Raw genomic sequence first — 24,759 nt, 5'->3', positions numbered from 1 at the left:
GTACGTGTTTGAGAATTATACCACGGAGTCAGGTACTTCTGATTAGAGACCTTAGTTTTCACTGGAGCTACAGTATCCAGAGTCGTACGTAGTGAGGAGGTGAAATTACTAACAAGATAATCGATATCAAGTGGCCTTGAGGTTATCACTGATGAAGAATGGACCCACTATCTTTGCTAATATGTTCAACTTATGCCACTCTCCATTGACATGCGGCGAGTGCTACGCTGTGGGCTCTTGCTGAATGAAGCTAGGACAGCCACTGATGTTTCTTCATTAGTGACAGTTTTCTTGTGTCCACATTTTGGCAAATCCAACACTGAACCAGTTTCACGAAACTTAGCAAGCAGTTTGCTAACTGTAGCATGGGAGATGGGTGGTCTCGTAGGGTGTCTTGCATTGAAATCTGCTGCAATGACCCGGTTACTGCGTTCACCAGATATTAACACAATTTCGATCCACTCCTCACGTGTTAACCTCTTCGACATGTCAATGGCTGTGAACAAAGAGAAACTTGTAAATAACTCATGAAAGAATAAAGTTATGTTGAAACCAAGCACACCATTGTTTTTCTTGTGACATTACCAATAAGTTTGACGTGTCACATGGCCCTCTTCCTATTGAAAAAACAAAAGTTGTATCCAAGATGGCCGACTTCTAAATGGCCACCATGGTCATCACCCATCTTGAGGAGTTTGCCCCCTCACATATACTAATGTGCCACAAACAGGACTTTAATATCACCAACCATTCCCATGTTATTACGGTGTATCCATATAAATGGCCCACCCTGTAGATTAGAATTGGAGACACACTGTTTTATAGGTTGTGTGATGTTACAATTTTCTAACAGCACTAAGCATTATTTATATTATGCTTTGTTTATTATGCAAAACATATTTATTGGCAAATGTAAGGTAACATATGTTTATGTAAGGTATCTGTGACAGGCCAAATTAGCTGATAGCTCCCTGCAGGTAAATCAACCACTTTGAATGTTACGCTTGTTTCAATTATACATCAGTTAAAAAACTGTCAGCTGGAAAGGACACTGAATTGGAAGGAAAAAAATGATTTTATTATATTAAAAATGTACCACAAACCACTGTTAAAAACACATCATTATGCATTAAACATGCTTAGTCAAAATGTCTATTCTGTCATCAATTAACAGACTTTAACACATAAGGTCACTTATTACCACAAACTGCTAAAAACATTGTTTGCTACATATTTACATGTTTTTGTTTATTGTGTAAAAGTAGAATGGACTTAAAACTTCAGAGACAGTAAAAGCAAGTTACTGTGAGCAAAAAACATTCAAACTTGGAATTGTGTGTGATTTTGTGCTCAACAGTCTATAGCCACGTAGTAGGACTGATCAAATGGGGCTAAATAAACACATACAATATAATCTATGAAAGTCCTTACTTATACCAATACAAACAGTAGCACAAAATACAAGACAGAAATACAATTTGGGGTTTTTGTTGTTGTTGTTTTTTCTGCTAAAATATGAACAGCTAGGCAGTTTTATCTCTTTCAGTGTAAGTCACAGTAGATTTATCCAGCCGTTAATCCCAGAGTGACTCGATCCAGTCTCAGACAGGTGTACAGTACTCACACATTTTTATTTCAGGTCCTGCGGTCGTAATCACTGACCATCTTCTTGATATGGTTCAGTTTGGACTTCAGATATTTACACCTGCGCTTCTTCACCTGATAATCTGAAGACTGGATAAAAAAGGTGAAGCTTGTAAATTATACATACAGCAGAAGGCACCTATATATATCTTACGTCTATCCAACTATTTTCTTTTCCAATTCAGGATGGGTATGGGCAGGTGGGGGTGGGGCCTATTCCAGCTGTCATAGGGTAGAGGCAGTGTGCACCCTGGACAGATGACCAATCTGTCCAGAGAAAACTTTTTACAGTCACACGTATGGTCAGTTTAGAGAGTCACCATTTTGTCTATAACGTTTCTGCTATCCATTAGGGCTACCACAAACGATTATTTTGATAGTCGACTAGTCGCTGATTATTTTTGCGAATAGTCGACTAATCAGATCATGCATCCATTGGACGTAAAACTTACAGCTTATTGCACCAGCATGCATCTGCAATTATATAACTATTATTAGCTTACAGCTTTAAGTGTTTAAGGTATGTGCTAACTAAAAATAAAGACAAGATGATGGTTTATTAAATTTTAATGAAATTTCAGATTGTTTTGGTGGAGTTTAATAAACTCAGCCGTCTGCTCCTTGCTATCTAAAATATAATAGGACACCTGAGTATATTCACAAGCATCTCACACTTCTGATAATCAGTCGTCTGCTTGACGTTTATTCAGCTGTCTAAAAACTATAACTTTAAACTCAGCCAAACCGATTTACTCAGGAACAAATAAAATACTGAAAAGAGCCAAACAATAACATTTTTAAGTTATCTAAGTGTCTTATATATCATGTTTAACCTGAGCAGCGAAAGACGGGGGTGGGTTTGAAAACGATTTGCCGGGAGTCCGGTGTTCTCACCGGCTCTAGTGAGCCTTGAACCCCGGCTAGCTATCGAGCTGGTGGGTAACAGACGTCTCCGAAAACGTCGGAGCGCTTTTGAAAATATGTGGTGTCTTGATAAACTGAGCAGATATTTGAAGTTTACACAGCTACATTCTCGCCTGAAAATATGTTAAACGTTTATGTTGTGACCCAGAAAGAATAATAACAGTAATATTAAAACTAACTAGCTGCCGCCATTGTTGGAAACTGAGCTGGGCCGCGCTATGAATTCTGGGATAGGTTGGGCCACGAAGTATATGCCTGACCAATCCTTCAAATCTAGGGAAATAAAGGACGCATTTGTCGGCGGCATTTGTCAGAGTCTTCGAATTTGGACAGTCTTCATCGTGTCGCTGTAACGTAATTGGCCTACTAATGCGGGCACAGGAGGATGCGGTTCCTGAATTTGGACACAGGTAGGATACTGGACACTGCTTTTTCGGAGTTTAACGACAGCTGGCATCCTTGTACACGCAGTGCTGCCATCTTCTGTTTCAGTCCATTATTACACTCTTAAATCCTACTACTTATTCCTGCGTCTTTAGGGATCTTATAAAGCTTCAAACGACGCGATTTTGATAGTCGACGTAATCGTGACTAGTCGACTAATCATGGCAGCCCTACTATGCATCAGCGCTGAGTTATTACAAAAATGTGTCTACAGCTGATATGGATTCTAACAAGACACCAGCATGATAAATTAGTGTCCAGTCACATGTATCACAGTGACAGGACATAGATAAAAAAATAAATGAAAACTGACAAGTATAGATTAAATATTCCCCACATACCTTTTTCATATTCTTTATCTTGTTGTACTCATCCAAAGCATCCTGTTGAAAGGGCAGACAAACATTTCAAGTTTAGTCAGATTACTAAAGTCTCACATTTAACTTTCATTGATTGGGTGACAGGTGGTAGAGCGGGCGTCTACCAACTGGAAGGCTCGGCCTCTTGTCTCTCCTTCCATGTGTTGAAGCATCCTTGATACTGATACAAAATACTTGCACCCGATGCATTTATCGGAGTGCGAGTGTGTGAATGTTAGATAAAAGTACTGCATGACTGTGTGTGTGTGTGTGTGTGTGTGTGTAACACAATGGACATCATGGGTAAATGAAACTTGCAGTAGAAAATGCTTTGAGTGCTAAAAACCGAGAAAAATGGTGCTACATAAGTAGCAGTCAATTTATTACTGATTTATTACTTTCTTTCTTTTTTGTTTAGAAAAGCTTTAATTTAGTGAAAAAGCACTTTTTCATCATCACGCATCCAATATCCAACATTTATCCATCAACATAACTGCAACTTGGATTTTCAGATTATCAATGTCAGAAATACTAGAAATATTTTAAAATCTCACCAGGTACTGTGGGCTTCCCTCCTCCAGTTCATCCAGCTCTCTGTCCACTGCTGAAAGGCTCTGGTTAATTGCATCAAGCTCTGCCTGCAGATCTTTGTACTCCCGATGGTCGTGGTCAAATTCACGCTTGTAGTCATTGCGCTCTTGCTCATTTGCTATTGGAGGAAATTCACTGGAGGAAGGAAATGGGAAGAAAGAGAAGAGAAAAGAATGAAAATAATTATAATAATATTAGAAGATCATATGTGAAAACATTCTTAAAAAATTAAAAGAAAAAAGAAAAAAAGACCGATATATGATAGACTTGACTTGAGGGGTAATAATGTTTCAAAGATGATCAGTTCCAGCGGTCTGGTTATGAGGATTAAAACTTATGTCTTACCTGTCAAAGTCGTTGTCATCCAGCTCGTCTCCAGATGAGTTGTAATCTGTGTCGTAGTCCTGTCCGTCTACGTGGCGAGGCCGACCTGGTCGTCTCGTTCTGGAATATCCGGCTGAACTTGCCACTTCTGAGATACTGCTGTAGGGAGGCCTGCTTTGCAGTGGCAGTTCCTGGACAACAGGCCTGTGTGACAATACAATAATTACTTTAGAAAATCGATGACAAAGGTTAGTACATTAATAGAAGATTTTGACAATGGAAGATTTTATGTAAGACGAGTGTCAGGAAACTTCTACTAATGTAGGAGGAAGTAAAACACCGCCATAAATAACCTGCAAATTCATACTGTATGAGACAACCTTTAATAACTTCCTAATTCCTTATAGCTTGGTGTGTTACCTCATCAATACCAGGCCAGCACTCACATGTTTTCTTCATATTCTGTATAATAATATAATAATCAGCTCATTCTGCTTAGGTCTGGGTCATGAGAAAAAATTTCAATCAGTTTCGAGGAGCAAAACAAGGTTGCATAAACAAGGCTCAAGCTGAGTCTGCAATACACTGCAGCAGACCAATGTCATACAGATTGTACTGATAGCACTGTGACCTAGGAGCAGGGCCAGTTTCCCCACAGACGTCTACACAACTGGAAATCTTTTGGAACCAGAGGAATCATAATCGCAGGCCGTTATGAAGAAAGCAGGTTTCCTGCTTTCTTCCTCACGGGCTTCACTTTTCAAACCCAGACATTATGTCCATTTTTTATATACTCTACGGTTATATGCAGTAACCGCAGTGACTGCTAGCATGGCTGCAAACACATGGATAATTAGACTCCCAGAATCAAGACTTCAGTACTGATTCTGGGAGGAAAACTGTGATGCGTATCTGTGACATCTCAGTGGTCTTGGGGTGCTGTCCTCAGTCTTACAAAATGAGATTCAGTGTTGAATTAGGATTGAGAAATAAACACCTGCACTTGTATCAGGGCGCATACTCACTGAGGGCTGTAGCTGTATGGTGGTTTGTCGTAGTTTGTGCTTTCATCATCCAGATGACTCCTCGAGCTCCTTAGTTTTTCTGGGTAGTCTGAAATGGGAACTTCTCCAGGCACAGCAGACACATGGTTCACCTTCACAAAAATGTAAACAAATTAGCAACATATTTTTAAATAATATATAAAACCCATATCCAAAACTTTTACTGCACATCAGCAAGTAGCTACTTTCATGCTTGATTTGGCACATTTACGCCAGATGCTTTTCCTCATGTGACCCCAAAGGGGACTAGTGTCTCTGGCAGGAAAGCAGCAACCTTTCATTTGTCAAGTGAATGTGTAAAGGTTACAGTGCCAACATCTAGCCAAAACTCACTGGTCATTTGCAAGTTTGAGCAAAATCATTAACTATTAAACCCCATCACTTTTTCCATTCACCAGCTAGCTTTAGTTTAGCCAACTATTCATTTTCTTCTTTCAGATACTTTCTCTCACCATTTGATATGCATTTTAGTTAGCTAAATCTAACTATATATATCACAAATGAGATACACTTTAACTGTCTACATGTACTGTGTGTGCTGCACTCACACTGCCTCAGCACTTTCAGGCAGGTTCCCATAAGCTCCAGTAAAGTAAATACTTTCTAAGAATCAACTTGTTTATGTGGAGTTACGCATGGGCTAACTGATGACTTTTTCTTTCTTTCGTTCTTTTTTTTAATAAATACAATTCAAAGTACCAGTAGAACCTGCTTTTCCTGTTCACTACTGTAAAGTGAAGTGTACAGCAAGGACTTGGCTGTGGTGAATATCATCACGACTTTCAAAATGACTCACTGTCTCGTTGCTACTCACTAGGATATATTGCAAAACCCCAATGAAACTCGTTTTACATCATTCATTGTGAAATGTAAATACCTTTGTTTTAATGCTTGAACATAGTAACAATAATAAGCTCTGGTTCATGCTGTGTAAATTCCTTCCTTACTTCATGACATGCCAGCATGTGACTAAAGACATGCCAGAGTGAGACTGAAACTGTTATCTGAGAGCACGCCACACCTTGAAACCAAAAATACAGTGCTAGACGGAAAGAGCTCATTGGTCCACATTTCACCTTCTCTGCTGATAAACAAGTGACTACCATCAAACTGGTTTTACCAGTCCTCTACTGCTGCATGACATCAGATCACAAAGACAGTTCTGGGCTATAACTTCTCTTCTCAGAAAATGGCAAAAATGCTCCAATCCCCAGCAGTCTTTATCATATGTGTTCATATGTGATACCACAAAACAATCATTGTAAACTAAATGCTTTGGACTGCTGGGTGGAATTAACAAGAAACATAAAGGCCTAACAATGGATCTTAAGAAATTGAACTGATTACTCAATGAAAAATTGGAAAATAATGAAATAAAGGCTTCAAATGCGCTGTCCTTGTCAAAAAATAGCTGTTTTTACGTCATTGGAAACTAATTGTTTTGTTTTTTTATGTCATTGCAATAACAAATGTTTTTGCAAAAATGTATCTTTACAAAAGCCCATATAAAGCTGCCACTCACCCATGCCTCTACATCCTGAGGTGGTGCCAAGTCATCAATGACTTTCACTTTCTTCCACAAAATGTTGCTTTTGCCAAAATTTTGGATTTTCTGCCGCGTCTTCAGTGCAAAAACCAGCATGATAAACAGAGCTGCTGTCACCAGGAAGCCAAACACAACGGCAATGGCCTGGAATGGGAAATAAACCACCACATTAGAAACAGAAAAAAGTTAAAGACAGAAATGGACATAAATCAAATCTGTGCCCTCACCTCTTGTGGCTCAAATACACAGTAACGGTAAAGGTATTCATTAACAAATAGTGCTGAGGACTGCGGTTGTCGGTAGGGAGCACACAATGCAGTAAGGGTGTTGCCTTGAAGCGTTCCATATGACTGTGCCGATGGGTTCACTGCCACCAAGTATACTATGGTGGCTATAAGCATAAACAGGGCTAGGATGGCAGAGATGATCACCACAGCCAGGTAGAACCTCCTGCTCTCTGATAGGCTTTGACGGGATACAATGACGATGAAGACCGTGAGTACGAAGATGAACACAATGGCTGACATGGCGATCATAAACCCTTTGCCTGAACGTGGTTCAACATAACTGTAACCATATCCTCCATATCCATAGCCGCCGCCATAGCCGCCGCCATAGCCGCCACCATAGCCGCCACCATAGCCGCCACCATAGCCGCCACCATAGCCGCCACCATAGCCACCAATGCCTCCAAAACCAGACAATGCTCCCTGAGAGTCATAAGCCAGTGTGGAGGCAACACAAGCAAATATAAGCAAGCACAAAAAAGTGCAAATGACAGCCATGATTTTGAGGATGCCTGGTGGAGACGTCAAGCGGTAGAAATGCTGGAACTCATCATCTGGGTAGTAAGAATAGGCAGGCTGCGGAATGATTTTACTGTGTAGGGGGGAGAGACAAAAGAGATAGTGTTTATGGTGAGATATATATATATATATATATATATATACACACACACACACACACACACACACACACATATAGTGATTATTTAATAAGATAAACAACATTTCTACCAAGATTTGTCAAAGTTAATTAGTTTGTAAATATTTTTAATTATATACCTTTTTTATTTGCATGTAAGGTAAATGAAAGCTACAACAAAAATCTTAACAAAACTGATTTCAACCCAAAATAAAGACAAACTAAAAAAAATGACAAAGTCAGAAAGAAAAACGTAAATACTCTATATTATCATCTTGAACATTCTGATGAACACTTACAATACAAAATGATCAGCAGTAGAAATATTAATCGAAAAACACTCACTGGTCATTATCTGCCTCGTAAGGAGGAGGGCTTCCTACGGGACTGGAAGACATAACTTCTGATCCACTTGGTGCTGATCTGTAAAAAACAAGAATATTTATGGTTAAAGCAGATCTCATTTAGGGTTCATAAGTGTTGTCATAGCTATTAAGTATCATCATTGTTAAATGGTGATAACTGAAGTCTTCCTAAGGTCCATGGATCTGCTGACTTTATTATGACATTCACCAAGAAAAAAAAGGCAGCATTTCAACTAAAAAGTGGAACAGAACATTTCTTTTATTTACAATGATTGACTCTATTAATTACTCTGCTGCAAACATCAGACCTACATAGTAAGATATTTGTAAGACATTTTCAGAGATTTATTCCCCACAGCATAACCGTGCTAGTATGCAGCGATTAAAAACCCAAGATTACAATTTAGCAATTGTAATCTTGGGTTTTTAATCGCATGACAAACCCCTAGCAATTTTGCTTCATAGGAAAGATAATAGGGTTAATAGGATAATTGATTTGAGGAGTATCCAACGACACACTTATCTTTAGATCGTTATTTTAAAATGAAAGAAGCCCCTGCTGATAGTCCCACAATTTCAAATCGATACACTAACCTGCTACTTTGTAAGAGTCCTCAGCTGAAACAGCTCAAGTGAAACTGCGACTTCCAATAAAAACATCCTGACCACACCTAGACAGGTTCGTCTCTCGCTCGGTAACAGCACGCCCCGCCTCACAGAGGTCACATTACGGAACATGAGCGGAAGTCAGCCTTTTCCCTCTGAATTAAAAAAACAAAACGTTTCTATAAATACTTTAAGTTGGTTGTGCATGTCTCTTACAAATGTTAAACCAATGTATTTTAACAAACGTGTCCAACAACTTACGTGCCTGGCACGTGCCTATTTCGCCTGGCAAAGAAGGAAACTAATATGAGTGACATTATAAAGAAGTTCGCCAATCTTTGAGTGTCACTCCAACAAACGTATCCCTCGTACACAAGTAAGCAAGAGAAGACTAATTAACACGAACTGAATAAAATGACAAGAAACAAGTTTGAATGTATTCTGAGCTTTGATTTTCTGTTAATGTTCGCACATAACCCAGTGCAAAATGTTTTTAATAATGGTAAATGGACTGGTTCTTATATAGCGCTTTTCTACTCAAAAACACTTAACACAACTTTTCTCATTCACATCAGAGCTTTTTTCATTCTGACAGTTACACACATGGATGCACCTTGTCTATGGATATTTGGCATGCAGAGAGGAGGAGATGTGATCGAACCACTTACCTTCTAATTGGTAGGTGACCAGATGTTGATCTACCTAATTGGTTAAACATTTAACTTTAGAGTCAGGATTTTCATGTTATGATTAAGTCCAGATTTGCATCAACTAATATTTTTACTATTAATTAAAGAATTGTCTTATTTTTGTCTACAAAATGTTTTTTAAGTTAACACTACATCTAAAGCAAGAGCTTCTTTAATATTTATATATATAAAAAAAAAAAGTATTTCAATGGGCTCATTTGCACTATAAAAGTCCAAAAGCCAGAAAAAGTATTACTGGGAAAGCAACTCAAAAGATAAAATTTGTTTAATCAGTTGATTACTCAGTCACTTCTTTCATCTCCCATCCAGCCTTTTGTTTTCTTTGGTGTTCTTGCCCATCAATATTTTATTACTTTTTGCCACAAAGCAAAATGGCTGGCTGCTGATTAACAAAGAATATAACTACACCATTGTCCAATAAGCAGAACTGTATTTGGAGAACAGAAAGCATGAAATTATGAAAAAATTATGCACATTTAAAGAGAAAAAAAACCTTGGAAAATATTTTCTGTTCAGTGAAAAGGTTCACAGTGTTATAAAGCAAATAAATTGAGATTTTTAGGCAGTTACGTGACTAATGTACAAAATGTTTTTTTTCACTCAAAGTCTGTGCAAGTTGTGTCCAAAGTACACATAGCAAACAGCTACAATTCTACAATTCCTTACTTTCAGATTCAGACACCGAAAAAAATGTATCCTAATGTAATGTATCCTAATTTCCCCTTGGGGATAAATAAAGACTCTCTGATTCTGAAAATGTGCACTTAAAAGAGCTATATAAACAGTGGTTTTCATGAGGTTAAAAGTAAGAAAAAACAAATTACGCAGACAACTGACAAAAAAAAAAAAAAAACGGATTAAACCCTGACAGAAATAATGCAGCATTATCAATAATTATACAGACATTCACTTGAAACTATTGTCAGATATGAAATTAAATGGACAACCTCAGCTACATTTTTTAGTCACAGCATCACACACACAGAATTTTTTGGTTTGCATTCAATCAAATTATAAAGCTACAAAGTGACAGCCAGCTTAAAGGGTGGTACATAGACAGAACTGTGGTCTGGCTGGGGAGAGGGGTATTTGGGTTTTTTATAAAGTTAGGGATTTATTAAAGTTAGCCGTGCTATTTATCCTAGTTCCTTAATATCCAGCTAAGCTAATCACCCAAATTTAACCCTGGAGAACCAATGGGGTCAGAGTCGACCCCATTGGTTTTCTAGGGAAACCATGGGGTCAAATTTGACCCCATGGGTTCTCCAGGGTTAAGAGTGTAGCCTAGGGAGTGGTGAGCACTCATATAGCAATGTGAGACTAACTGGCATGGGTGATGAAGATTGCTGGCAGTCACTGTGAAATCAACTGCTAAAGAATTATTCACTAAGGCCTAAAGACATGTTAATGACACACTGTCAACCTCTATTCACTAGGGAAAAGTGTACACTCTTAACTGGTTGGAAAGTAGTTGCTAGAAATTGCTGACAATTGTTAGCATGACATTGGTTGCATAAGGGTATATGGTGCAGCACCGGAAAACTTGCAATTGCTTCAGTTGCTAGCATTGATCTAAGTGTGCTAGTAGTTTACATTGAAGACGCTAACTTGTCTGCAATCACTCACAAAACTACTCACTAAGCAGTAGCAAACCAGAAATGTAGACAATTCACCTTCAAAGTATAAATTGCAGATTTTGAAATGTGTTGGTTGTAGAAGTGAGGGACAACTTTCACTCTGAAAGCAAACATTCTCCATTTCCAGTTTGCATCACATTTTTTTAAGATTTACTATAGCTCAGCAAATTGCAAGTTTGTATCATCCACGCAACCCCCCCCCCCAAAAAAAAACAAGCTATACATATATATAAGGTATTCCTATTAAAGATGAAACATTGTGGTCATTTGCTTTGGACTTTAAAGCTTTAAGAAACCACACATTCAAAAGAGAAACTGTTGACAGATGTGTTTTCTTCCAGTTATTGTCGCTGAACAGATTTCAAAAGGCAGGGAAAGCTTGATAAGCTCATGGTTTTGACTGCATTCAGCATCAACTTGCAGCATCAAGTGCTCATTTTCAGCACCGGTGATGTAGAGATGGCGACAGCAGTTCAGTAATTGTGCTGCAGTACAGGAATTTCTCAGAGGTTTTCAGCTGTAGCCATCATTCCATTCCATGACTTTATCATATTCTTGGATCTTCTGTTTGATGTGTGATAGCTTGTTCTTCAGATACTCACAACGCTCTTTCTTTTCTAGGAAAGTGGGATCCTGTAAAGGTAAGGCAGAAACAGCGATCAGATTATAGTCTACTGTTCTTTAACCACCAAAAGACAAAGCCAAATGATAAACTCCTAAATCTGACATTGCTGTCCATCAAAAACATTGTGCAACACTGTTGCAATAGGCAACATGTTGCTTCATTACAACACTGTGGTTTTCGATGCCTCCATAGATAGTCCTGCTATCCCAAATACTCAACACAACAATAACTACATTCTAAAATTACACAATATCCGTGGAAATTAGTAGACCTTTTCATAACAGACCTCTTGACTTGTAAATGCAAAAAAAGCACATGTAGAATTAATGATGGCTGAAGTTACAATATACTATGTCAGTGGATCCTCTCCCAAAAGGAATCAGGCCAGCATTAACACCTGATACATTACAGCAGAGACAGCAAATCTTTTTGATTTTGATTATAAATTTGACAGGTTATCATATCCCAGTGACCATTGAAACTAAAGTTAATTTAGCTTCAAAATAACTGAACAAAAAAAATTTGTTGCAGAGGGTCACTTTTTGAAGGGATGATAAGAATCCTGTGCTTTTCCTGCAAACTCTTAAAAAAGTTCTTCTGTCTACAGCTTTTGGCTCACTTTTGTTTCTCTGGACTTTTTTCCAGCTGCATTTGACATAGAAAGAGCTTCCAGTTTTTTTCCGAGGTATACGCATAGGACCTTTGTCGACCTTTAGCCCTTCAAAGCTCCGTTAAACCTGATCATTTATGGAGCAATAAAAAAATATGTAAGAGCAATAAAAGATATGTCTGTAAAAATTACACCATGTTTAATCAATAAAGACTTTATAAAGGTATAAAAAAGTATCAGAGGGCTGTGGACCTGAGAACATTTCCATTCAGTTTAATTAAACTTTACTTATATAGCACCTAATCAAGAAAAGTCCCCTTAAGGTGTTTCATAAAAACCCTACAATGTAAGAGTGAAAACCCTTGAGAAAACAAAAAAAAAAGCACATAGCAGCAGTGGGAAGGAAAGATTGTCTACATGTTGCAACTGTTTACTGTCACCAGGGGGCAGTGTCACAAACAGTCTTTGTCATGCAATCCTTGTTGATGATCTGATCTTTTCTTTGGGGTTTTTTTTTTTTTTTTTTTTGCTCCTCCCTTGTTTATGGTTAATGTTGCTGTTGCACAGTTTCAAAGAAAGGAAAAGCGTTTTATGGTAATTTAATTTTTATGGAAAGTTTCGGGTCACTATTCTGCTAAAAGACCCATCTATGACTATGGTTCTCATCCATTTTAAAGCACATAGCTGCTCCCCATGTAAGTTAAGTCATCACCATTAGCAGAAAGTGGACAGGTGTGCTTTCTACACATGATGAGTTCAGATCAGGAATATCTTTAAATGACTGACTGACTGTAATCAATGCGAAAGAGGGACACTAATAATATGTGAGCGCCAAAATTTTGGCTGGGTTGTAGGGGTTTCAATATTTAGTTCACTCAGTGACAAGGAAATCAATTTGTAACTTCTGTAATGTGTTTTTATGGAATTTTGTGGTCGACAATCTGTCTCTTCTCCATTAAAATGAAACTAAGAAGAAGTAGAGACTGTTTATACTTTTGTAAGTGAAGAAAATCACAAATTTGGTAGGGAAATAATTACTTCCCCCCATTGTATAAAACAGTAACAAGACAATAAGCTCACATTTTTCTTCCTCTGGTACTCCTGGAGGATTCTGTTAATGCGATCCACGTCCTACAAGAACAGAAAGAGAGGCATAGTTAACTCAAACACTGAAACTCAGTATGAAAATGAGTTGCAGTGACGCAGTACCAGCAGCTTTCTGATGAGAGTGAGGAATTTCAGGGTGGAGGGGAAATGCAGAGGGGACAGGAAGTCCAAACAGGGGAAGTTACGGGATGAGGAAATGAGGTACAATTTCAAAACAAAAAGAGTGTAATATTCCAAACATGCAATCAAAATGCATCCTTATTCCATTTAGTTTCATTTGATTCCTGAGTGGGTTTGCTTGTTTTAGTTTAGCTTTTATAGTTTAAAATGTTTAATTTTAGTTTCATTTTATTAGTTTCAGTGTAACCTATTAGTGCCTTTTATTTTTAAAATAATTACTGTATTTATGCCAAATGCAACAAGCAAAGTTTAAGGGAGTCAATGTAGATATAACAGTACAAACAGAACTTTTTGACGGTGGCTAACTCAGTCTTGTAGACATCTATACACATCCAAAAGGCCTCAATGGGTAGTTTAAGCTTAATGTGAAGCTGTGCTAAGCAAATCAACATCAGTTCTTGTTAAATTAAATTTAAGAGGTGTATATAAGCAATCACCATCTGGTTGGTAGGGTGCTGAGGTAAACTGCCCATCATAGCGTCCATCTCATTAAACTTCTTGAGGGTTGCCTGCACCTCTGAGTGGAGCTCTTTGTACTCTGCGTACTGGTCGTTAAACACGGCCCGGTACTGGTCCCGCTCCTCATCTGACCGGATCACTGGGTACTTACTGTAGGAAACAGGAATACAAAGAGCACAGTTTTAATGTCACAAGATGTTTTATCTTTTCCTAACCATATTTAAGTTATACATGGCGATAGTGGAGATAAAGATCCAATATGCTATCATGGTTGTGTTTTCTATTTATAGTGTTTTACTATTCATTTATTTCATTAAATGAAATAAGTATTTTTTTTGTCTGAAATATGAGAAAGATTTAAAGTTTCATAAGTGTTTAAAAAAATGGTAAATAGTTAGACAAATTAGAAAAGCTTTTAATATGCGATTTATTTTCATGGAGTTTTAATTGCCTTGTACATCTATGTAAGTCTATGTGTGTATATTGGTTTATCAGTTTTCTTTGTATTTACAAATGTGTTCCGAGTAAACAGCTGTATTTAATGCACGCTGTGAAAGGAAAAACTTCAGTGTTAATCAAAAATTGCTGTTCGGTTGCTGGAGGACAAGATGTGGTGGACAAACTGATATTCATCTACTACTGAAACACCTATATTACAAATAATACACTTCATGGTAACTGACAAAATGATTGCCAGTTTATATTAAAACCATTTGCTAGTTGAGTTTCAGTGTGTTTGACTTTGTAAAAACAAAATTAGTGCAAACAAAATAGAAAACTCACAGAAAACATTTACTATTAGAAAAGCATTATACATGCTTCCCCTAGGCAGTATCATTAGAAGACATAGCATACATTTTCACTACTATGCTGATGACACCCAGCTCTATCTGTCCATGAAGCCAGATAACACACACCAATTAGTTAAACTGCAGGAATGTCTTAAAGACATAAAGACCTGGATGGCCGCTAACTTTCTGCTTCTTAATTCAGATAAAACTGAGGTTATTGTACTCGGCCCTGAAAATCTTAGAAATATGGTATCTAACCAGATTCTTACTCTGGATGGCATTACCTTGGCCTCCAGTAACGCTGTGAGGAACCTTGGAGTCAGACTGCTTTCTTCCATTTGTGCAACATCTCTAAAGTTAGAAATATCCTGTCTCAGAGTGACGCTGGAAAACTAGTTCATGCATTTATTACTTCCAGGCTGGACGACTGTAATTCATTATTATCAGGATGTTCAAAAAACTCGCTGAAAAGCCTTCAGCTAATCCAAAATGCTGCAGCAAGAGTCCTGACAGGGACTAGAAAGAGAGAGCAGATTTCTACTGTTTTGGCTTCCCTTCATTGGCTTCCTGTTAAATCCAGAATTGAATTCAAAATCCTGCTCCTCACATACAAGGTCTTAAATAATCAGGCCCCATCTTATCTTAATGAACTTGTAGTACCATATCACCCTATTAGAGCGCTTCGCTCTCGCACTGCAGGCCTACTTGTTGTTCCTAGAGTATTTAAAAGTAGAATGGGAGGCAGAGCCTTCAGTTTTCAGGCCCCTCTTCTGTGGAACCAGCTTCCAGTTTGGATTTGGGAGACAGACACTATCTCTACTTTTAAGATTAGGCTTAAAACTTTCCTTTTTGCTAAAGCATATAGTTAGGGCTGGACCAGGTGACCCTGAATCCTCCCTTAGTTATGCTGCAATAGACGTAGGCTGCTGGGGGATTCCCATGATGCATTTAGTTTTCCCTTTCCAGTCACCTTTCTCACTCACTGTGTTAATAGACCTCTCTGCATTGAATCATATCTGTTATTAATCTCTGTCTCTCTTCCACAGCATGTCTTTATCCTGTCTTCCTTCTCTCACCCCAACCGGTCGCAGCAGATGGCCGCCCCTCTCTGAGCCTGGTTCTGCCGGAGGTTTCTTCCTGTTAAAAGGGAGTTTTTCCTTCCCACTGTCGCCAAAGTGCTTGCTCATAGGGGGTCATATGATCTTTATCTACTTGAGGCGACTTTTGTTGTGATTTGGCGCTATATAAATAAAATTGAATTGAATTGAATAGATATGTTTATGTTTAAGTGTGTGCAGGTGGGATTTTCCCTCGTCTTCTGTGATGTCTGAGCCTTTTTATTTAACATTTGAAAGGAACAACTGCAGATTGAATGTGTACTGCACAGGGGCGGAGCGTGGGGGTGGCTTACTGGGCTTAAGCCCGGGTTGTTTTGTCAGAAGCCCGGGGTCTTTTGGAGTGTAATTTTTTCATAGTTAGATGCCTGGCTGACAACTGTATAAAACAAAAAGTACACACAATATTCGAAGCACATAGTGCACACTGTGGGAATTTACGACTGTGCGTGAATCCCCCCTGATATTGGTATGATCCGAGCTCAGGCACTAAGCGACTGAGTGAGGGGGCAGGGCAGCTGCTACCTGTGTGCGCTGTTGGAGAAACGGAGCCAGCCATACTAAGGAGAGCTTAAGTTTGACCAGGTACCAAAGCAAATCATTCGTACCGTACAAATAATGTAAATATGACGGTGTATCATGAAAGATTGATATCAAACTGATCACTTGACCAATATTACGTTACTTGCTCTTCAAGTGAATCAACAAATGGCGAAATGAAAAGCCGAACAAATGCTATTTTTTTAGAGAGTCTTAGCTTACGTGTGTTTATTTCATATTTTCAGTTCTTACCCTCCCCGACTAAATCGGTTTCAGTTATGTACTGAAATATAAGAATGGACATTAGAGGGTTCTTTCAAAGAAAAAACTCAGGTAAATGTTATTTTATATATTATGCTTTGTATGTTGTTCAGTATATTTCTATGCAAAACAAGAGGAATTTCAATACACAGCAGGATATTCACAGTTTAAACCAGATATTTACATACACTTTATGGAAAATACAAGAACATTTTTTTACTGTACAACATCAATTTAGAGTAAACTTGTTTTGTTTTGGATAAATATTGAAATATCTTTTGAATTAGTTAAATGTCAGAATAAAGAGAGACAGAGCCGTCTATTTTTATCACTTTCATCAAATGTAGGAGTACATATACACTAAGTTTATTGTTAATTAATAAGAAAACTCCAGACGATTCCATTCTGAGCTGAAGAAGCTTCTGATAGGTTAGTAGAGTCCAGGTGAGTAAATTGGTGGCACAGCTGTGGATGCATATAAGGCAAAACACAGAGCCTGTTTCTGTGACATGGGAAAATCAAGAGATGTCAACCAAAACACCAGGAAGACAACTGTGGAGCTCCATAAGTGTGGCTCAGTTTGAATACAATTTGGTGCCATTTACAATTAAGAAATACAGATAGTTTCTCTCTTTACTCTTAAAGTTAACAAATATGTTTTTTATATTTATCATTCTAAAAAAATAAACATTTAGTCTGATTTGATGTTACAATTAAAAAAGTGTTTTTATCTGAAGAGTACATAAATATCTGGTTTCAACTGTATATTTGATGATTGTCAGCACAAAGAGGGAGAGAGAGGAACAGAGAGGGAGAGAGAGGAGAATGAGGACAGAACAGAGATGGAACAAGAGCAGGTGAGACACACATGTTAGTCAAATGGTTGTTTACCAAAAGTATCACCGTATCATAGGTACTCATGTATCTTTTACCTAGTGTTTCTTTTTAAGTTTGCTATTTTTCAAATTCTACATTTATTAAGTTATGCAGGCTTGTTTGCACAACAAGGCTAAATAAGTATATAAACTTTTCTCAGTCTAAATAGTGGACTTTGGTAGAATTAAAAAATAAGTGTAGTGCAGGTCTATGATGATTTTTAGTGCTACTATCATCTAGTTCTGATTCTGGTTCTGTCTTGGTTAAGTCCCAAGTAGTCCTGATTTTGAACTGCTGTAGTCCTGTTTTAATTCCGGATCAGTTCTGGGTCTGGTTGAATTGGGGTTTAGTCCCTGTGTCTTGATACAGCCCCGACTTTGTTCTGCCTTGCTGCTTAATTAAAAAACTAGTTTAAGGTGTCCTGCATATGTGATATTTTTTTTTCCTATATGAAGTCATTCTTTTTTGAACAAAACTCAAAACAGAGCCAATTAATCTTTCAGTCTTTCAGTCATTTCTAAAATAATAATCCCACATGCATACTACCCTTTAGGGCTAAGCCCCGGGTGTTTCAAATCTCTGGCTCCGCCTCTGGTACTGCATCTACTTTTGTCTGACTCTCTTGACTTTTTTTTTCTATTTTCTAGGTAACACTTACGCAATGTAGTCTGGCACTATAACAGGTTTAGGAATGTGCCCCGAAGGTATAGCTCCCTGCAAAACCTTTGCAGGAACTGCTTTTGGTGCAGTATGGATGGGAACCACTGAAGAGCCCTGGACCTTTTCTGGAATTCTGGGAGCAGGAGCAGAATCTGTTACCATCTGCAGAGACACAGCAACATGTTTACTGGATTACTGTAATACTTACAGAGAAATCATCAAACAAGCATTTATTCTTTCTGCATTCCATCTTTAATGTGTGAAGTCTTTTCTTACAGAATCCTTACCAATGACTGCACAGCTCGTATGTTTGATGGCTGCATCTGCACATGTAAGATATATAAAAATATAATTCATTAACATGTGATTTATATTTTTTACATCTCTATGTTTTACTTTTGAGCTGCCATTAAACCCTACAATAACAATAGGAGTTTGTAAATTTTGTTTTTGCTCTGTTATTTTTAAAATGTTGTCTTGTGTGCCTACTGAGCTCATATGTCTTGAATTGACGGCAAATATGTTTATTTTATTTTTTATATAAACCCCTCAAATGGACCACAAGCCCACTGGCTTAGTGTGAAAAGCAGGACTATACATCCAGCACACATGTATTTAACCCTCATTCAGGGTTTTGCAAGCAAGCTACAACTATAAGCTAGCTAATCTGTACTATTAACCAACTGTTGCCATTAGCCATTACAAAAATACCATAAAGAAATTTAAAAAATAATTAATAACCAATTAAACTACATTAATACCCATTTGTCTGATATCCTTCCACTTGTAAACAATAATTATGGAAGGCTTAATTGTTCTTTGCTACATGTGAACAATGTCAACTGTGATTAGGCGCTTACTTGCAAATGACTTAAGAAATAAACTCCCTGGTGTCTCCCTCTCTCTTTTCACCCACTATGTGCGCACAGAGTACCTACACAAACTGTCCCTCACAATTACAATTTCAGTAGGTTAACAGTGCTTCCAATTTTAGTGCATAACTAGGCAAAATGACTAGTGTAGTTATGACCAGTGGCATAAATCATCTCCTTTAAATCTCCGAATTAAAAACGGTCACTTGCATGTAGCACAATTAATAAAAGAGACAGAATACAAGGCAAAACTAGAGCGAACTATGTGTACCCCTTTTGGCAACACATGGGCAGGACTGGCAGACCCCACCCACTCACTCACTCCCCTGGAGCTTGTGTGCAAATTATGTGGTTTGTTGTTGCAGTGCAGTCTGCATCTGCATGTGTGGACATGTTTGAGACTGTTTTTAAGTTATCAAAGTGAAGAACTCTTGACTGAATGTAAGGAATCCCTAGACCCAATTTCATAAACAGAGCAAACCTAAACAAAGCAAGCTTACCTCCTGGCCGTACCTCTCCCGGTATTTACGTGCAGCTTCGTGTCTCCACAGCTTGAGGCACACAATGGCTCCAATCAGATACACAAGCATTGTGACAAAGAGGAAGATAATGGCAGCAATCTGGCCTGCTTCCGTTCTGCAGAACGCTCCGTTAATACCATTGTTGAACATTGGGTAGGAGCAGAGACCTCCACGAGTTGTGTCTCGAACATAGACAATGCCTGGAGAATAAAAATATTCTATTATATATGCAGTTCAAAAACTGATTTAAAAAGAGACTGAATATTTAATTCATTTTAATTTTAAAATCATTACATTATACCACCAGACAAAGTTATGCACTGGAATTACCTCAGTTTTACCTGAATCTATTTTTTTTACTTGATGCTTCAATCCCTGCAATACTGTATTTCTAAGCACAGCAAATTAATCAGAGTTGTAGTTAATATTAAAATATCTGACTTCTTTATATTTGCAATTCAGTGTTTGGTTCTATAGAGAGTATGAGAAGTATATATATATATATATATATATATATATATATATACATACACACACACATATATATTGAGAACCAAGTTGTCATTAACCCAAGTATACCTAATAGCTTCACTTCAACCTTGCTACAATGGCAAAATAGTTGAACTGAAAATTGTTTTCTCTTTTACATTTTTAACTGCATTCCACCAATAACTGGGTTTGAAATACAGGACTTGCCTATTAATGAGTTTTCTATCATGCATCATAACCGCTTAAGCTTTAATTAAGAGGGGAGTACTGTGCCAATTTCTAGCTTGATATTGTTTATTTCTGGACTCTATTAAAGAAGATTTCTATGATTCACAGTTTAAAATAATCATTCATACTGGGCCATGGTGCATTTCTCAGTTCACTGTCTGCACAAAACAAGATGTTTTTAGATCCCCGGAACAACTTTCACTGTATATAAAAGATGAATGTAGGCATTGAAAAGTGACCCACTGACTTCTGGACTATGCATTTTGAAATTAATGCATAATTTTTAAGTCCTTAGTTGTCAAAGGAGTCTTGGCAAACTTGGTTAGCAAGCCACAGAACACACTGTAAAGAGTTCAACTTTCTTCTAATTTCAAGAACATACAGCTGTCTGGGTAAAAATCCAAGTAACTACACCTAGAATTGCTTTAACAAAATTTATCAGGTTGAGTAAAAACAAAAAAAAACAGTAAAATTCCAAGATTTTAGCACGGCAGTCTATGGTGATGTCTGGGTACTTTCTATAACCCTTGCTGTAAAGTCTTCAATGAAATTACATTGATGGTGTCTACCACGCTGAAAAAAACTATTTAAAAATATTCTTTTAAACAACAGATTCTCTGAATAATCCACTGAACTGTCTTCACTGACAAGATGCAGCTATGTTTCCTACCTGCTGCCATGTACAGCAATGCCAAGGCCAAGTTTATGATAAACTCAGTCAAAGGCCACCAGGAGGAGTCCAGCAGGATGGTGCGGTAGTACATGGTCATCCCGAGCACTAACATGATCACAGTTACCACCCATGCCAGCCCTGCCACTACCAACACAAAAGGGGTTTTGGGGCCTGTGTAGTAGTAGGTCCCGTCTATGCTGCCACCATAGTAACCTGCTCCATAAGCTCCACCAGGAGACGAATATCCAAACATGTTGAACCACTCATTGTCTTTGTGGATATAAGCACAGACACAGGCAAATACACCTGCTCCCAGCAGCAGCTCCACACAGCCCAGAATCCTCAGCAGTCCTGCCCAGGACTTCATGTAGGCATAGCGCTGATGGTACTCCTGCACTCGCTCACTGTAGGTCAGACCTGTATGGTAGGTGTGCCCAGACACAGAGTCGTGCCCATCCCTTGCTTCCAGAAGCTCTTTGCGTGAATTGTAGCTGCCGCCTGATCCGCCATATTTATCTTGGAATGACGCAGGAAGAGAGGGGGAGTGTGGGGGGGAGCAGCGAACTCCGTCTGTTGTGCTGTTGTTATTGCTTGAAGACGTAGGCATGGACCACGTCTTTTTACTACTGCGATTGCTTCCTCTGAAGAAGTTCTTCCATGAGTTGGGGATAAAGCGGTGGACTGGTTTGATGTCAATGGCAGGATCAGGCTCTAGATCAGTGTTGTCTTCACTTCCACTGGGGTCAAACTCAGGGCCAACAGGAGGCTGAGCAGGCAAAGGCGGAGGTGGAAGAGGGTCGGTGCTCTGAGCAAGATGAGGAGCTCTCTGCTCTCTCAGGGGCTGTTGATCATAGGAGTCTGATCGGGGTAAAGAGCTGGGTACCTGGTCATAGTGGGGCGCATGGCGGACACGCTCAGTGCGTCCGTAGGAGCCTCCTCCATAGGACATGAGGATGGTGATGGTCCCTAAATGCACAGACATGTTTATAAGTAAGTATTTGGTGTACTGTGAGATATATATATATATATATATATATATATACACACACACACACACACACACACACACACACACACACACACACACATACATATATATAGATACACACGTACTATTTAAACATACATGGTCCCTAACAGACAGCGCCTTCTGATCCTGTTAATTGTAACTTCTCTTAACAATTCATCACTGAGCAAGTCCATTAATTTTTGAGACTTGAAACATAGTTGACTGGTTGAATAAACACTCCCTAATTAAGTATTCAATGAAGTGTGATCCATCAAGTAATTATGAAGTGTGCATTTGTTTTAGCTTCATTCTTATTATCAACTTAAATAACAGAAGAAAGAAAAAAAGGAGAAAGAAAAAAGGAAGAAAAAAAATCAAATTAAGTCTCAGATTGATGATGATCTCATAAATGATACTCAAGCCCAACATTCACGAGGAGAAAAAAGTACACCAAACTAAAAAAGATAAGCCCCAGAGTACCAGAAGCCACCAGCAAAAAACCCTCTTCATACAAAAAGCCCTTGTGATTTATGATGTTATCCAAGCCTCCTCCATGCAAGCTGAATAAAGACTGTATTTTTGTGCTGCAAACAAGTATGGAGCATGAATTCCCCTGTTGCCTCAATAAGCTATTCAGGAATGCTTTACTTACTGCAAGCTGCTACTGCAGACAGCACAAAAATACATTCTTACTAACTAATGAGCCTTTGAAAGACAGTTTCTTGTGGCAGATTTGATCTTGAGAGGTTAAAAAAAGTATGCTTGAATACCTCGTTTACACGCAGTCACTCAACACGACTTACATTGGCTTGCAGGTCAGAATGCAAACCTTGTATGACTATACAGTGTACAGATGAATCACCTGTGGAGACAGACAAGGGAAGATATGAAGTTGAGTTGTAAACTCCATGCTTTGATCAACTGTCTTATCATTTAATGCACTGTACTTAGGCTGAAGCTAAACTGGCGAAAGCTGGCAATGTTTCTCACACAAGCACATTAACCTTACCTTAGTTTGAAAGTTCAGTCTCTGCTAACCAGCTACTTCTGTTCCCTCTCGCCTCTCCAGCCAAAACTAACATAAATTGAGTTGCCAGTCAGTGAGTGCCTTTCACCTGACCATCTCAGAATCGGCTGTTTTTTGTATGACCTAATTATGCTTAATGAAGCTATTGAACAATCAAAATTTTACTGTTGTACTATGAGAACTATCCAAGGTACAGGACCTTAAAGTACACTGGGGTGGACATAGCTCTAGAGTTGTCACATCACTAGAATTTCAAACTCTATACCCATACCCAGGAAATGACTTGCTATTCGATACCATTTTCAATATCACTGGGAAGATGTTGACTCTGCCCTGCAATAACATAAGTAATGAGGAAGAAGTCACATTAACTAGTTAATGTTCAACTAATTTCACCATTGTGAAAAAGATGTAAAATAAAAAGTGTAACTGGTTCACTTTAAGCTTTCTCAGAGTATTGACCAATCAAACGTCTCCTTTGGTTCAGGCTTATCACAACTGGTCAATGCAAGGAGAAATTTTCTTTTAATATCACATAAAGGGTCAATAATGAAAATAACCGTCTTATTAATTTATTTAACAGATTATTATCATCAGCCGTAGAGTAGTATTTTAAATTCTAGTATGGTATTCATAGCTGGAGTAAAGGACCTGAATTCTTGAGCTGTGACTAAACTGTAGAGTAGCGGCTCACGACGAGGACTGTTAGTTCACTTTTGACTTTATCACCAGTTCAAGTCAGACAGACGCCTGCTACTGTTATCACGAAGCTGTTCCTAAGCTCTACTTGCTTTAATAATAAACAGGTAACGAGAAAATAGGATCACTTTGTAGTCCGTATCAAATGATATCACTGCGCGCATGGAAGGAGGCCTGGACCTGTGGACTTCATAGTTTGAGCTGGCACACAGCATGAGGGTTCGGGCAAGAGAACAGGTCAGCCCAATATTCTGGTCTGACTCTATGTTAAGCTAATATCGTTTTCAACGTAGTTTGGAGACCGCGATATGAGTTTTTCTTCCGAACACAGCTGCTTTCACATGTTTGGCTGAGTGAACAGGAGGTAAACTTCACTCGAGCACTCAACAATTTGACTCAGCCTTCTGTTTACCGCCTACTTTTCGACATAAAAACGTTTATTCCGACACGCCAACCGACTCCTTCTATTATTCTGCGAAACACATAACTCCGCGCTCTGTGTAGTGGAACCATCGCGTTGGAGGTCGCTTACCTTATTCGTTTTCCTTCCTTTTCCCGTTCTTCTCTCTCCCATTTCAGTAACGTTAACCACAGGTTTCACTCGAAGGCAAGCACGTGACTCGCCCATCCCTTTGACGTCACTACACAGAGGAGCAGTTTACCTGGTTGGAAAAAAGAGAAGTTCAGCAGCAACTCACCTGACGCTGGCTCATTTAGATCTTCATCCATGTAGACGCTACCACTTTAATCTGCAATATAATAATAAAGTGTCACTGCTGCTACTGTCAGGACAGTAATCAAATATAAGACATACTGTGGTTTCATTAAGGTCACTGAATACCACGCTAATAACACAACAATAACAGAGAGAACTGGTCC

At 38.5% G+C, this 24,759-nt stretch overlaps 2 protein-coding genes across 10 annotated transcripts; both read right to left on the bottom strand.

The window, feature by feature from the left end:
* Positions 1-1,056: 1,056 nt before the first annotated feature.
* On the bottom strand, positions 1,057-8,908 carry oclna (occludin a). The gene is made up of 9 exons (XM_040007264.1): positions 8,780-8,908; positions 8,166-8,243; positions 7,124-7,775; positions 6,873-7,040; positions 5,312-5,442; positions 4,308-4,490; positions 3,926-4,097; positions 3,354-3,395; positions 1,057-1,734 (listed from the first exon to the last, which is right to left on the bottom strand). The coding sequence occupies exons 2-9, from the start codon at positions 8,216-8,218 to the stop codon at positions 1,636-1,638; spliced, it is 1,500 nt and encodes a 499-aa protein (XP_039863198.1). The 5' UTR covers positions 8,219-8,243; positions 8,780-8,908; the 3' UTR covers positions 1,057-1,635.
* An 840-nt stretch (positions 8,909-9,748) lies between these two features.
* marveld2a (MARVEL domain containing 2a) lies at positions 9,749-24,532 on the bottom strand. Of its 9 annotated transcripts, XM_040007257.1 has the most exons (11): positions 24,413-24,482; positions 23,453-23,514; positions 23,164-23,229; positions 22,925-23,016; positions 21,143-22,111; positions 19,735-19,955; positions 18,650-18,685; positions 18,361-18,524; positions 14,098-14,269; positions 13,454-13,504; positions 11,652-11,771 (listed from the first exon to the last, which is right to left on the bottom strand). In XM_040007257.1, exons 5-11 carry the CDS (start codon positions 22,092-22,094, stop codon positions 11,652-11,654), a joined length of 1,716 nt encoding a protein of 571 aa, XP_039863191.1. In that variant the 5' UTR covers positions 22,095-22,111; positions 22,925-23,016; positions 23,164-23,229; positions 23,453-23,514; positions 24,413-24,482. The 9 variants fall into 9 exon arrangements, with proteins under 9 accessions (XP_039863197.1, XP_039863191.1, XP_039863193.1 ...); XM_040007259.1 differs by lacking the exon at positions 23,164-23,229; XM_040007258.1 differs by lacking the exon at positions 23,453-23,514 and having other exon boundaries at positions 24,413-24,480.
* Between the last annotated feature and the right edge of the window lie 227 nt (positions 24,533-24,759).

The sequence above is a fragment of the Simochromis diagramma genome, unplaced genomic scaffold, assembly GCF_900408965.1.
Source record: "Simochromis diagramma unplaced genomic scaffold, fSimDia1.1 OVJJ01000682.1, whole genome shotgun sequence".
Taxonomy (NCBI): Eukaryota; Metazoa; Chordata; class Actinopteri; order Cichliformes; family Cichlidae; genus Simochromis; species Simochromis diagramma.
This window is presented reverse-complemented; position numbering and strand designations above follow the sequence as displayed.

What these genes read in the sequence shown, in the direction of transcription:
- oclna (XM_040007264.1), bottom strand. Translation starts at nt 8,218, where the DNA reads ATGTCTTCCAGTCCCGTAGGAAGCCCTCCTCCTTACGAGGCAGATAAT. An exon ending in TACGAGGCAGATAATGACCA is followed by an intron (nt 7,776 to 8,165) that starts GTGAGTGTTTTT and finishes CCCCCTACACAG; the next exon opens with TAAAATCATTCCGCAGCCTG. An exon ending in GATGACAACGACTTTGACAG is followed by an intron (nt 4,098 to 4,307) that starts GTAAGACATAAG and finishes TCCTTCCTCCAG; the next exon opens with TGAATTTCCTCCAATAGCAA.
- marveld2a (XM_040007262.1), bottom strand. Translation starts at nt 22,094, where the DNA reads ATGTCCTATGGAGGAGGCTCCTACGGACGCACTGAGCGTGTCCGCCAT. An exon ending in ATTGCTGTACATGGCAGCAG is followed by an intron (nt 19,956 to 21,142) that starts GTAGGAAACATA and finishes TTTATTCTCCAG; the next exon opens with GCATTGTCTATGTTCGAGAC. An exon ending in AGTACCAGAGGAAGAAAAAT is followed by an intron (nt 11,772 to 13,453) that starts GTGAGCTTATTG and finishes TTACCTTTACAG; the next exon opens with GATCCCACTTTCCTAGAAAA.